Source organism: Halichoerus grypus, chromosome 1 (genome assembly GCF_964656455.1).
Source record: "Halichoerus grypus chromosome 1, mHalGry1.hap1.1, whole genome shotgun sequence".
Taxonomy (NCBI): domain Eukaryota; kingdom Metazoa; phylum Chordata; class Mammalia; order Carnivora; family Phocidae; genus Halichoerus; species Halichoerus grypus.
This window is the reverse complement of record NC_135712.1, coordinates 95,294,601-95,307,958: the sequence shown is the minus strand read 5'-3', so window position 1 is coordinate 95,307,958 and position 13,358 is coordinate 95,294,601. Positions and strand designations below refer to the sequence as shown.

The following is a 13,358-nucleotide window of genomic DNA, read 5'->3' as shown; positions in this document are numbered from 1 at the left end:
GCCGGGAAAAAAAAAAGACAGCAAGACTTGAAACCCAAGTACTCTGACCCCTCAGCCTGTAGCCACTATACTTCCCTGCCCACCGTATAGAAGCACATTCATAAGCAGAGAATACCACAAAGCTATAGACCTACTCTCTACTGAGCGCCTACTATATGCCAGGCACCACGCACTGGAGATGAAAGAAAGCCTGGCCCTGAGCTGAAGGAGACTCTTACTCTTTTTTAAGCAGATTGAGGGTAGGTTAAAAACAAAGAAGTCACCAGTTCCAATGTGACAGGTTCACGCTCAGGCTAGCGTGCCATCCTGTGTTAGGAGAACACAATGCAAGGGACAACTAACTTAAATAACAGTATGAGCCTTAGAAGCACCAAACTTTTTAATTTTTTTTTTAAAGAGAGTTCACGTGCATGAGCAGGGGAGGGGCAGAGGGAGAAGCAGACCCCCTCCCCCTCAATGAGCAGAAAGCCTGACAGGTGGCTCTATCTCAACCGTGGGATCATGACCTGAGCCAAAGGCAGACGCTTAACGGACTGAGCCACCCAGGCGCCCACTTTTTTTTACTTTAAATAGTTGTAATACACTTATCTGGAACAGGAGCGTAGGAAACATTATATAAACCTTTTCTTAATGGTTTCTGGCCATCACTGGGAGGACCAAAAGCACTGCAAAAATGTAATACAGTGTTTCAGGAATGAGGGGCTATTTGCCCCTACTTTTAAAAAATTTCAATAGTTCTATGTCTATTCCAGATCCTATTACACAAGGTTATTGCCTACCCTAGGAGTTACACCTTCTTCTTATCTGATATGACACAGAAGAGAGTTAATCAGTAACCCTACTTTAATTTTTTAAGTTTAAATTGTCAGTGAAGGTCCCTTCTCCAGAGGAAAGTACTTGGATTCATGTCCGTTTACCTGTTTCCTTTGATGTTCAATCAGGTACAATAAAAGGAGGTAGATAATTATAAAAACAAATTTTGTCAGTTTTAAAACTTTTACCCATGACAAACCTGGGAAGAGAAAGATGTGAACTATCTTACCTCAAACAGGGACCGTGATGATAATAACAGATCATCTTTAAAGAGCAGGACCTACTGGGTGCCAGGTATGTGCTAGGAGCTTCAGAGGTATTCATTATTTTATCCTCACATTATCCCTACGAAATAGATCATTCTAATCTCCATTGTCTAAATAAGAAAAATGAGGGCCAAGTTCACACAGAAAGTTGCAGGACTAGAATTTGAATCACATGCTGGGGTAAAAGCAACAATAAAACCCTCGGCCGGCTTTGCAGCCAAGCAAGTAAAGTAAATGTGTGAAGTGGCTCAGTTTTAAGATTACAGGGCTGCAATTCTCAACCTTGGCTGCATATTGTAATCACCTGGGGAAGACATCATGTGGGTTTCACCCCACAGATTGTGAGTGATTGGGTTTGGGAGCTGCCCACGTGATTCTAAGGGGCAGTCAGAGCTAAGAACCACTGTGTATAGACACAGAGGGTGGGGCATGGCCCACCTGAAAGCAGTTTTAAAAAAAATTTAAGAGGTTAACTAAACACTGTGCTGGTCAAAGGTTGTAACCACTGCCTCTGCCACCTATATGTAACCTCTGCCCCACTACTCAGTATAATTAACGTGCGGCAGAAGCGGGAGATAGTGGAGGAAAGAGACATACTGGCTGGCAGACAGACATTTGTTTTTACTGGAGAGGACGTTCCCAGGTCACCCCTCACCATCTCCTATTTATGGAACGGGTCTACTACAAAAGGCACGTGCAGTTAGATGTAACCTACTCTCAAAATAATCTCTGGAGTACAACCCATTCTTAAACTGAAGATGACCTAAATATGCTCACTTAACAAATGTATATACCTTCAGATTACAGGGCCAAACTACTTAAACATTTCAAGAGTCATATATATATATATATATATTTTTTTTTTTTTTTAAAGAAGGCCACTCATAATTAACTCTGATCTTAATCCAACCCAGGTCAAGAGATCTCACTTAGCTAAACGATTCCTAAGAATGGAGAGCCTAATGCCCTCAAAACAAATCTATGCACGTGGTACAACACAGCGCTGCTGAGGAAAGTGTCATTTGTCATTGGAAAAGGGAAGCAAAAGCTGCATACCATCAGAAAAATCTTCATTAAATGGCCTGCAGATGTGAAATACAAAATACATGCTCTAGAAGTCAATCGTGAATCCATTAAAAAAAGAAACTATAGCCTGCTTAGGAAATAATTCTTCATGCATAACCGTATTATAATTGTTGCAGCACAATTCAAGAGGAAATGGCAAAATACATTAAGAAACGGACGTTAGGTCCACTCAAACTAGCTATTTTTTCATCTCCTGCTACAAAACAAATGTTGTATATTTTAATGGCCTTGTATTACCACTTGCCACCAGTCTCCCCCACTACCACCACCAAAAGAAGGCAAATAAAAGGAGAAAAGAAATTGAGATTTATTTTCAAGATGAAATACTGCAAATACAGGCCATGACTCAGAAATCAGGGCCTCAGTCAGTCAGTTCCAGCATTGGCTGCTGAGGCAGCAGCTCTACTTGCGCAAAATATTTCGTTGTTACTTTGTTTTGTTTTGCTTTTCAAAAAGCAGAGACAGGGAAGTGAAGCCTGAGAAAGCAGACAAAAGTGCGCAGAATTAATCTTCTCACCACAGTTCAGGATAACTAGCTCGTTTGTTGACTGAATAAATATATATTGATTCCCTCATGAGTGTCTGGCACTGTGCACTGCTGAGGATGTACTGGTGAACTTGACCGTGTCTGTTTGCTTGGGTCTCCTAAACTAAGACACCAAGGCACCAACCTCATATCATCCACCATACACGCCCCTTCCAGCCACATGTGGGAAAATCCAGTCCTGCCCTTGTAGTATTAGATGGCAAATTTTTCCCTTTGTCTAACTGTACTGAACTTCATAGGGAAACCACTAATGTCTTCTAAGTAAAATAAGTAAATACATAAATACCCAAAATTTGTATACCAACAATAAGTCATGGGTAAATTTCAACAAGTTTAAAGAAAAATTTTCTTAACCTAAGTCTGTATCAAAACAGGTTTTCCTTTTGAACCAAACCCAGCTCACATATTTTCACTGCCTGTGGCTATGCAGCTTCAGTAAGCTAAAAATACTTCCCTTTCTTCTAAGTTGGGAAGAGAAAATAAGACCAAGCAATCAGCCGCATGTCATTTTCTCTCATTTTAATTTTTTTTTTACTAGAAAACACTCAAAATAGCTGAAGCAACGAAAAGGCATCTGTTTTCTATTTGTATACACATACACTGACACAAACATCCATCCAGCTTGTATCTTCCCAGTAACATGAAATAAGCTATATTTGCATTATCAGCAAAGACTGTCAACATTTCACTACTCACAGCTTTCTAGTATTATTTTTTTTGGCTGGGGAGAAGACTGCATGACTGCTGAAAACTAGACACAAGTACAAGTAAAAGCTTTCAAAAAAATATGTATAGGATGACTATGCTCTTAAGACCACATGGTGCTTAGTTTGCAGTCCTGCATCATTTATGTTTCTGAAATTTACATTAAATGAGATTCTAAAATAGAAGGATAGGAATTTTAAATCTTTCTGCAGGTCTTGCTCAAGTTGTGTTCACTGTATCTGATAGAATGAAAAACTGTGTTTCTCCCCTTGGACTTCTCAAGGCTAACTGTAAAATACACAACACACAGACACCCTTACCTCTGCGATAAACTAAAAGTTACTCAGGAAGACAAACTTTTTTTTCCCCAAAAAACATACCTGCAGGATAGTGAACAGTAGTAGTGTGGGCTTTTCTAACACTTCCAACATCGCTAAAGTCACCCTATTAAGTTAACAGAAACTAGCAGGTCTAGGTTCCATTCGATTGGGCCATTGGTTTGGGCAGCTAGGTCATGGCTAAATTTCCCTTGAAAAAACAGCATAGTTTGAATAATCACGGCCAATCTCCATTTCTTATGCTATTGACAAAGTCAACTCAAAGCGAATACCCAGCAACGGAGACCATGCCCCCCGCCCCACCCCGGGATGGGCTGGCAGAAACGGAGGAAGGGCTACTGGTCGGCCTGCCCAGACTACAGCCGGGCCACTGACAAGTGCTGGGGTAAAGCGCTCAGTGGGCACCGTCCCATCCAACGCCCGGCGCGACCGGCCGCTGGTGCTACCCATTTCAAACGTAACCGCCGGAGGAAGTGGGAGGTGGGGATGTCATCTCCCTTGACACTTCGGGGACCCGGCGGCCCTGCAGGGCTCGCCTCTGATGTCCGTGATGGTCAGAAGTGGCACCCGCAGTGCCAGCGTTTCACCAAAGCCACTTTTCCAGCCGGGGCGGGAGGCGCGGGGCGAAGTTGGCCACCGGCCGCGCGCGTCCCGTTAACCGTACCTTGTAACTGGGCGGAAAGGGACTCCTGGTGCTGCTGGTACTTGAGCGCCACCGCCTCGGCTTTCCGCAGCTGCGTCTGCAGCTCGTAGTAGAGCATCGCGCCGTAGAGAAAGCCGAACACCACGGTCAGCAGCAGCAGCGTCTGGAAAATCCGCTTTTGCTTTCGGGAGCACATCCCGTTTCCCATAGTCCCGCCTGGACCCCGCGCCGCGGCCGCCCCCGCCGCCGCCGTCCCTTCCTCCCCTCTGCCTGAGCGGAGCGCCTCAGCAGCGGCCGCCGCAGGAGGTGGCCGGACGCAGCATGAGAAGACGCGAGACACAAAAGCGGGGCCCGAGGGGAAGTGGCGCCCGCTCAACCCCCGCGCGCCGCGGGGCGCACAGCCATCGACGCCGCCTGGGCAGCGGCCGCCAAACTTTTGCGAGGCTGGCTCTCCGCGAGTGCACGGGCCCGAGAGTGGGCCCTCCGCATACTTCCGAGCGGGCTGTGCCCGCGCCGGTCCCCAGACGCCGTCTGCCTTTTTTCCTCCTCCCCACTTTTTGGCTCGGCTGCCCCCGGCGGCGCTCGGAGTCCCGCCCCGGCCGCTTCCCGCCCCCTCGCGGCGGCTCCCCACTGCGCGACTTTGTTGCCACCAAAAGGAGGGGGCGCGCCCAACAAAGGGACCCGGCTCCCGGCGGCGCCTCCGCGCGCGGCTTGCGGGGGTAGGTGGTTGGGCGGGGGCCGACTGGCCCGGCTGGGTTTGGGGGACGGCGGGCCGGTGTCACTGACGGGGCTGCCGAACCTCGGCCGCCGCCGCCTCCCACCCAACTTACGTGTCACCCACGGCCCCGCTATTCTGGCCAACGGGATTCCGGGAGGAAGTCCCACTCGGGCTCCCCGCTCATTGGGCCCGTCCGAGCCGCCGCTCCCTCCCTTCGGGGAGGCAGTGCGGGGCTCGATTGGACGCCCGCTTTGTCCGTCCGACCCCGGGCCGCGCCTTCCCTCCCACCGCGGGGGCCCGCTGGGGGCTCCGTGGGCAGAGCGGCCGCCTGGCGCCGGGGTGCGCCCACGTGGAGCGCGAGTGGATGGGGAGAGGTCGCCGAGCCAGGGGCGGGGAGGTTGTGGTGCCCGGGCGACGTGTCCCGGCTTGCGGCTGGGCGAGCTACGGTGCGCACGTGTGTGAGAGTGCAAGTGAGTGTGTGCATGACCCAACACTCGGAATGCACGTGGGGAGAGGAGTACAGTGTATATAAGTGGGAGAGAGTGGGTGAGAGCAACTGCTTACACTCTACCAAATACCCATTCTTTCTTTCTTACCCCAGCCACTGGGCAGATGCGGCAGACACATGGCATAGCTACACGGTCAGCATAAGCTGCGTAGCCGAACCGGCGATGTCTTGCCAATGGACTCTTGCCCCATCCCGCGTGCTAGCGTGAATGCGTGTGTGCTCACTGATGGCAGGACACGAGTCGGGAGAGTCAGCCACGCTAACACGGTAGACTTACTGCTCAACTGTCCATGTGGGTTGGGGAAATCAGCTTGCCTTTGGCAGAGGGGAAAGAAATGATCTCATATTCTTCCCCGGGCTCCAAACAGAATAATTTAAAAACAAATCTCAGAGGCTGAAATAAGTATGCATACATTTTGTCATATGTATTTGCTTGATTGTACATCAGTTACATTGCTAAATTACATTTTAAAGGCCAACAAAGGTTCCCTATGTAAAACAAAGTAAAACTTAATAACCACAAACCTCTTCAAAGAAAATCAGATTCAAAGAAAACAGTGCTTTTGTTCTTTTTATGTACTTGAGGGGGAAAAATTGAGGTTAGGCATAAATGATAATTTTGTTTCTGCTCTTGATCTGACTTCTAAGAAAGTAAATTATTTCTCAAATGCCTCAGAAATGTAATGGAATTTATTTTATGCTGCATAATTTTTATGATATTCTAACCAGACTTTAGTTATCACAATAATAGCCAATGGGTGCTCAAAATGAGGGTAGATCTGCATAGCCAATTAAACATAAAGGTGGTCTCTGCTGCAGAACTTTTTTAGGTAGACTCTGAAATTAGAGAATGCTAAACCATAAAATAAACCTCATTACAACCTAGCAAGCCTATGACATTTATACTACCATGAAAACTAAGTTTGCCTGGCATCTGCTTTTCCCTAATAAACAATAACTTACAATATATCAATAATTATATTGTTCAAAATGCTTTCATTTACAAATACACTATCTCACTTATCACACCCAGATTAAGTATTAGCCTCACAGTTTGGTAAAGAAACTAAAGTTTATTAAAGGGACTGTGATAGCTCTAGGACCTACATTCGACATGCAGAAAGGAGTTCAGCAGTAGATCTAGGTTAGAATCCTGCTATTTTTATCTCTTTCTCCTGTGGAAGCCAAGTTCTCATTCTTTTTAAGCAAATGATACTAACAAACTGTGTCTGGTCCGTTAAAATGAGAACCTGGTTTAAAAAGAAAATTATTTAAGGAAGTTTTAGAATTTTGTTCTGTCATACAGATATTATATAGCCTTACTCATTATTCAATCTACCACTGTTTAAATTTCCCTCGTTCAGTTTTACTCTTAAAAATTGAGACTGGATAATTCCTGCAACCTTGTTAAAATGCCTTATAAAAAGTCCTTAGTATTATCAGTGTACAATTTGCTAAATAAACACTTCTTCGAAAAGTACTACCAAAACTACTCTGGAAATGAAGTTTTATAGCAACAATCCTGGCCCATAATAGGAGAGAAAATTACCTTAACTGAAAAGGAAGGAAGGGAGGGAGGGAGGGAAGGAAAGACAGACAAAGAAAAAAAGAAAGAGAGAGAGAGAAAGGAAGGAAGAAATTGTACAGAGGATTGGAAAATTATTACTCATACATTACACGGTATGCAATATTTAGTTGTATTTCAGAATCTTTGGAAAATCCTTATGCTTCTAGGATACATGATTACTCATTTTAAACCTCTGATTCCTTTGCATCTGATTTCAGAATCCAAAGGTATTCTTTGCCTAAAGCTGCTGGCTGACTCTACAGAATATAATAAATGTAGGCCATAAAACACAACTCAATATTTTAGTCATAAAATTTGAAAGAGAACAAAAATTATTACCTGGACTTATCCATTATTTCCAATTCAGGAAGGGTATGCAGAAGTATATAAAATCACTAATGGCAGTGTCTTTATAAAATTACTTTTCCAAGGTGAAGTATGCTGCTAGTTTCTTAAAAATATCAGTATAAAGCTTTTGAGAGGCCAACATTGGGGAAGCTATCCAGGGCCTATAAATTTAATTTACATAACATTGCCTTTGGGTAGAACTTGTAATAGATGAGCTATTTCTACTGGTCTTGTGAGGTCCATTGTTAGTTCTATTTTATTTTTATTTATCATTTTTTAAATAGTATTATATAATTATATTTCAATATGCCATATATTTAACAATATATATAATTTTAAAATTATATATCCTGAGGTATTTCACCAGTTTAATATTTTATTTCTAAGGCAGGAAGAAATTAAAGATTCAAGGTCTTACATTTGAGAAGGACTAAGGTAATATTTGGAAACCTTAGCATTCTTTCCAGTTTTACTAAATTTATCATTTCAATAAAATTTGTTCATTTTCAAAATAGGGGAAGGCAAGAAAAATATAGTTGAGGGATACTGCAGGTGTATAATTTATAAAAATAGATGACCCACCCTAGAGTAAGTAGTTTCCATTGTCTGTGAAATTTTTAAATTAAATCTCTTTACTACAAATTGAATTCAATAGTTTGCAAGAGACATCAACACCTAAGAAAAGGTGATGAATGTTAAATAATTTTTTTAAAAATTTGTAGCTGTGTGGTGATGGATGTTAATTAGAATTATTGTGGTGATCATTTTGCAATAAATATTTATATTGAATCATTATGTCATACACCTAAAAATAATAGTGTTATATGTCAATTATATATCAGTAAAAAAATAAAATTGTAAATGGTATTTCAGTATTAATAAAGCACAGCTTTAACCTTTTCATGTAAATCTTGCAGAAATCAACTATCCTTTTTCCTCTGTAGAAAACTACACTCTCCATCTCTGCCTTTTTGCCTCTTCACCCATTTGCTATCACCTAATTAACACAAGGCTTCCTGCTTGCCACTTATATATACTCTGTTTTGAGAGGTAAGGAAGCTACATTCAAGGTATTCTGTTTTTTTGAGGACTCTGTGAGAGATGTTTTGAAACTCCTTTTCCACAAAATTTTGCTAATGACCTGGTGGTAATTGTTAGCAGATTAACAAAGTATGAAAATTATTTCATAATTAAAAAATGAAAATTATTTAGGAGCCCCTAAATGTGTAGATGTGTAGCTAGACTAAAGAAATAAGAACTCTCATTTCAAATGTCTTTAACATCCTTCCAAGTCAGGACAATCTAGCATACCATAAACTCTTCCAAATTCTAAGGTGGCGTAAGAGATTATTTTGAATTTGTTGCTTAATGTTTATTATAGCTAGCATATTACTTTTAGAAAAGAGTTTAGTTTCATAGAATATTTGAACATATGGAAAAGGACCATATGTGAGACTCAGGTGAACTGGACTTCCAAATCTTCCATTGACTCATTCAGGCTGCTTTTCACCAGCTCACTGTCTTCAGTAACTCAGAGATTTCAGACAAACAAACGGTGGGAAGATCAGTAGTCAATGAAACATGACACTTTTAATGTTCCCCCCAAAATGTATAGTTTATTGGATTGCTTTGTATAAAAGACTTGCTTGGTTTATCCATGACCATTTTATAGAATTGGTATTAAAATTTTAATGTTATATGATAGGTATGTGTAGTAATTTCTTAATTGTCATGAGACATGGCTGATCATATTTATGATGTATCCAATGCTAAGTCCTGGGTCAGAAATTCAACATTCAATTTCAGAACTATTCCTAAGGGAAATCATAATCTGCTCCATAAATATTTTTTATGCTCTAGTTTCAGGAATATTTTGAGTCAAAACAAAGGGACTATCAATGGTTTTACTCAGAAATAAAGTAGAGCAAACTTTCAAAAAAAGAAAAAGATCATAAGAGTCGAGTTACCTCAGCATTAAGTTCAGCTCATATTAAAATTGTGAAATAAAAACACATGTCTTCCCTCATTCTGCTCCTTCTCATTCTACTCTCTAGTGCAACTCTTCAAATCTTGGCATCCAACATCCCAGTAATCTCCTTTTGTTTCCCAGGATCCTTGTCTAGGACTATGACCCTCACTCCCTACTACCCACCCACATACATATACATTGTCCTTCCCTTCTTGAAGACAAAGGACAAAAATCTAAAATAATCTTTCTCAAAACACCTATTACTGTCCTTCAAGTAATCAGTTATTCAAAGGAAAGCAAATTGAATATATTAATTAATAGGAAGATATTAACAGATGAATTATTCACTTATTATTGCTTTCAAGAATTTTGTGAGAAAATATATCAAGCCAAAGGACTGAACTCTAATGGCATAATCCTAGACAGGCTAGTGAGCAGATGAGTCATAATTATGGATAGAAGAGTTTCACTTTTTGCTGCTTAGTTCCTGATTCTCCTGCCCAATTGTAAAGGGATTCAGGAACATTCAAAGGTGACTCAAGATGCCTACTGCCAGGATACAAATCCCATTTAAGTTACAAACTATCTATGAGGTCAACAGTAAGTCAGGAACTGTTAGGACCTTAATTCTCTCATCTGTAAAATGCAAGGGATAATCATATCTGTGCTGGCTAGCTTCAGAGAGAATAAACCCACAGGATTCAAGAGAACAAGACAAACTCTGGACTTCATTGAAATAAAATTGAATGTGGTAGTGATACTGTCACTGTCGACCTAAATTTGTTTGTACATTTCTGGAAAACTAACAGTTGATTAAAAAAAAATCAGCTACCCATTTTAAAATGATAATTTTCCAATCATAATTATTAATTGAGCTTCTTTAATAGTTGAGAAGGGATGAATTATGACATTAGGGGACTTTTCTTGTAATCCGCTTATTCAAGCTAGATTTCTAATTCTTGGGTTATAATTTATGGACTAATGTTTTCTTTCTTTTTTTCTTTTTTAATGTATTTATTTGACAGAGAGAGGCACAGCGAGACAGGGAACACAGGCAGGGGGAGTGGGAGAGGGAGAAGCAGGCCTCCCACAGAGTAGGGAGCCCGATGTGGGACTCCATCCCAGGACCCTGGGATCATGACCTGAGCCGAAGGCAGACGCTTAACGACTGAGCCACCCAGGCACCCCTGGACTAATGTTTTCATTAGGCTTTATATGTCAACAATTTTCTCAAGTAGTTATTGTATGCGAGGCACAATGCGGGGAGGGAAATGAAAGGGGGAGGATATAATGATGAACGAACCATGGACCCTTTTGGTGAAGAGCTTGTGTATTTGGTCCTTGTTGATTTAAAGGCTAAATTGGAGCTCTGGTTGGAAATTAAATTACTCAAGGAGAGAGCAGAGCAAGAGAACAAGAGGCCTCATGATGTAATCACGATTTCTAGAGAAGGAGGCCTGTTAGAGAAAGCAATGGTATCGGTTAATCAGTAGAGGCAGTTCAAGCTGGGAAAAAGAAAAGTGATGCATAGACCCCTCAAAACATAGAAATGTTACTTTGCTTTCATTCTCTTTTGATGAAGGGCAAGGCCTTGGCTTTGTGTGGGGATCTGTTTTTGGTTGGAGCTCAGCTTAGCCACTTAAGCCAAAGAACATCATCCAGATTCCAGTTTCAGCTTCGTTGAGTGGGGCAAGATCTTCAGGATATTTGTACGGTAAAGTCATTCAATGTAAATACGTCTAGATTGGAAGGAGTTTTTTCTTTCTAGAAATACGTCTAGAAAGGAAGGTTTTGTTTTTCACCTAATTTGACCGCAATTTTTCTTTCGGACACCAACCATTATGGAGCTTTTCCAAATCACTTATCTTAATTTTCATAGAAACAACTCTTTCATTTTTTTCACTCTCATATTTCATTAGTTTACATAACAGTTGATTAAATTACATAATTAAAATAGCAAGTGAAATTGTGTAAACAGCTTTTAGAACAAACCACTAGTTTCTATGAAGCATTCAGTAAAGGGGGCAAACACAGGCCAAGCGGAGATTAGTTTAAGTGCCAGGAGTCCTCAGCCCTGAAGTGCGCAGGGGGGAAGGCCTCCTGTCATCCAGTGAGTTGGTTAAGTGGAGTTAAGGGCTTCTACCATACATTGAAATGACTAGTGAGGTAAAAGGAAGAACTGGTGATCAAGAAAAGGTATGTAAGGGGCGCCTGGGTGGCTCAGTTGGTTAAGCGACTGCCTTCGGCTCAGGTCGTGATCTCAGGGTCCTGGGATCGAGCCCCACATCGGGCTCCCTGTTCAGCGGGAGCCTGCTTCTCCCTCTCCCACTCCCCCTGCTTATGTTCCCTCTCTCGCTGTCTCTCTCTGTCAAATAAATAAATAAAACCTTTAAAAAAAAAAAAAAAAAAGAAAAGGTATGTAAAAGAAGTAACAGGGAAACCAAAGGTATTAAGAAGAGAACTTTGAGCATTATTGGTAGAATTACCAAAAGGAAGTTGGGATAAAGACGACAAGGAGGCTGTAGAAGGAACTGATTAGGGGTGGGCTGGAAGATTACAGTGGCTGGGGAATAAATGGGTGACAGGTAAATAAGGAAAGAGGAGTAGTAGGGTGAACTCTGCTTTTGATAGTTTACCTGCAAAGGAAGATAGATTGGGTGGAGCTTGGGGAGGCAATGAGGTTGAGGGAAAGTTTGCTGTGGGGGCTTTTGTTTTTGGATTAACACACACAAGAATTTCTTCAAGGAGCTAGTAGAGAGGGATAGGTTAAAGATTTGAAGTGCCACATTAAATACATTGGAATGTCTGGAACGTTACTTCTTAAGGCAGTGCCCTATTATAGTTCATTTTCCATTTTAGAGGCTCAATAAATTATGGAATGAATGGTCTTAAGAGTCACTAAGAGGAAGAGAATTGAAAAGATTGCCTGGCTAATTGAAAAAGAAATTTGTTTGAGGGCCTAAGGTGGTGTGTACTTCTATTAATTCACTCTGATTAAATGTGCACACCCCCCAAAATGGGCATTATTGTATGATAATATCCCATATAGAGAATCTGTAAAACAGTATGTATTTATTTAAAAAGAAAAATGGACTCCGCTTTGAATAACAGTGGTCCATTTAAAACCTTTTATGTATAACTGTTAGATATGTTTACTTAGTAGTTTATGACTTTTACAAATGCTTCATAACATTAAATGCAAAAAGGAAAATGTGAAATTGCATAAACAATATTATTGCAATCATCTTAAAATGCTTAAGGAAAAAATAATTTGTTATATATTGCTACTTTTAAGTAATTAGATTAAGAGGGGGGAAAGGTGGATATTTTCAATAACTCATGAAAATCTATTCTCTTCAGGATAATGATGCTTTCTACTCATTTGCTGGTTTTAAAATTGTTGAATATATCCCTGATCATAAGATCTGTTTTTCTATAAGGAGTGAGTTGATATCACACCATGAAAAAGGAGAGTAAAATACTCAGCCCTGGGCAGGCATTATTTCACACACGTCTTCCCTCTCTCTCTTCCATTATCAGTAATGAATTAAGTGAACTGTCTCACTGTGTGACTGGGACAGGGAAACTAAAGCAACCCCATGATAAACTGTTTTCCTCCTTTTCTTGCTTCTATTCTTTTTTTTTTTTAATTTTTTTTATTATGTTATGTTAATCACCGTACATTACATCATTAGTTTTTGATGTAGTGTTCCATGATTCATTGTTTGCATATAACACCCAGTGCTCCATGCAGTTATGTGCCCTCTTTAATACCCATCACCAGGCTAACCCATCCCCCACCCCCCTCCCCTCTAGAACCCTCAGTTTCTCAGGGTCCATAGTCTCTCAT

General features: G+C 41.3%; 1 protein-coding gene and 1 long non-coding RNA gene across 5 annotated transcripts in view; one reads left to right on the top strand and one right to left on the bottom strand.

Annotated features, from left to right (window-relative positions):
- Nucleotides 1–5,223, bottom strand: part of GOLIM4 (golgi integral membrane protein 4) — an 85,083-nt gene extending 79,860 nt beyond the window's left edge. For all 4 annotated transcript variants that reach the window (XM_036112712.2, XM_036112713.2, XM_078069512.1 and 1 more), the window contains exon 1: nt 4,420–5,223. In XM_036112712.2, the coding sequence (XP_035968605.1) occupies nt 4,420–4,606 (187 nt within the window). In that variant the 5' untranslated portion in view covers nt 4,607–5,223. The remainder of the gene's footprint in view (nt 1–4,419) is intronic.
- Nucleotides 5,224–5,354: 131 nt separating this feature from the next.
- LOC118548699 (uncharacterized) lies at nt 5,355–9,243 on the top strand. The gene is made up of 2 exons (XR_004923709.2): nt 5,355–5,586; nt 5,718–9,243. It is a non-coding gene; the product is annotated as an uncharacterized LOC118548699 (long non-coding RNA).
- The last annotated feature ends 4,115 nt before the right edge of the window (nt 9,244–13,358 follow it).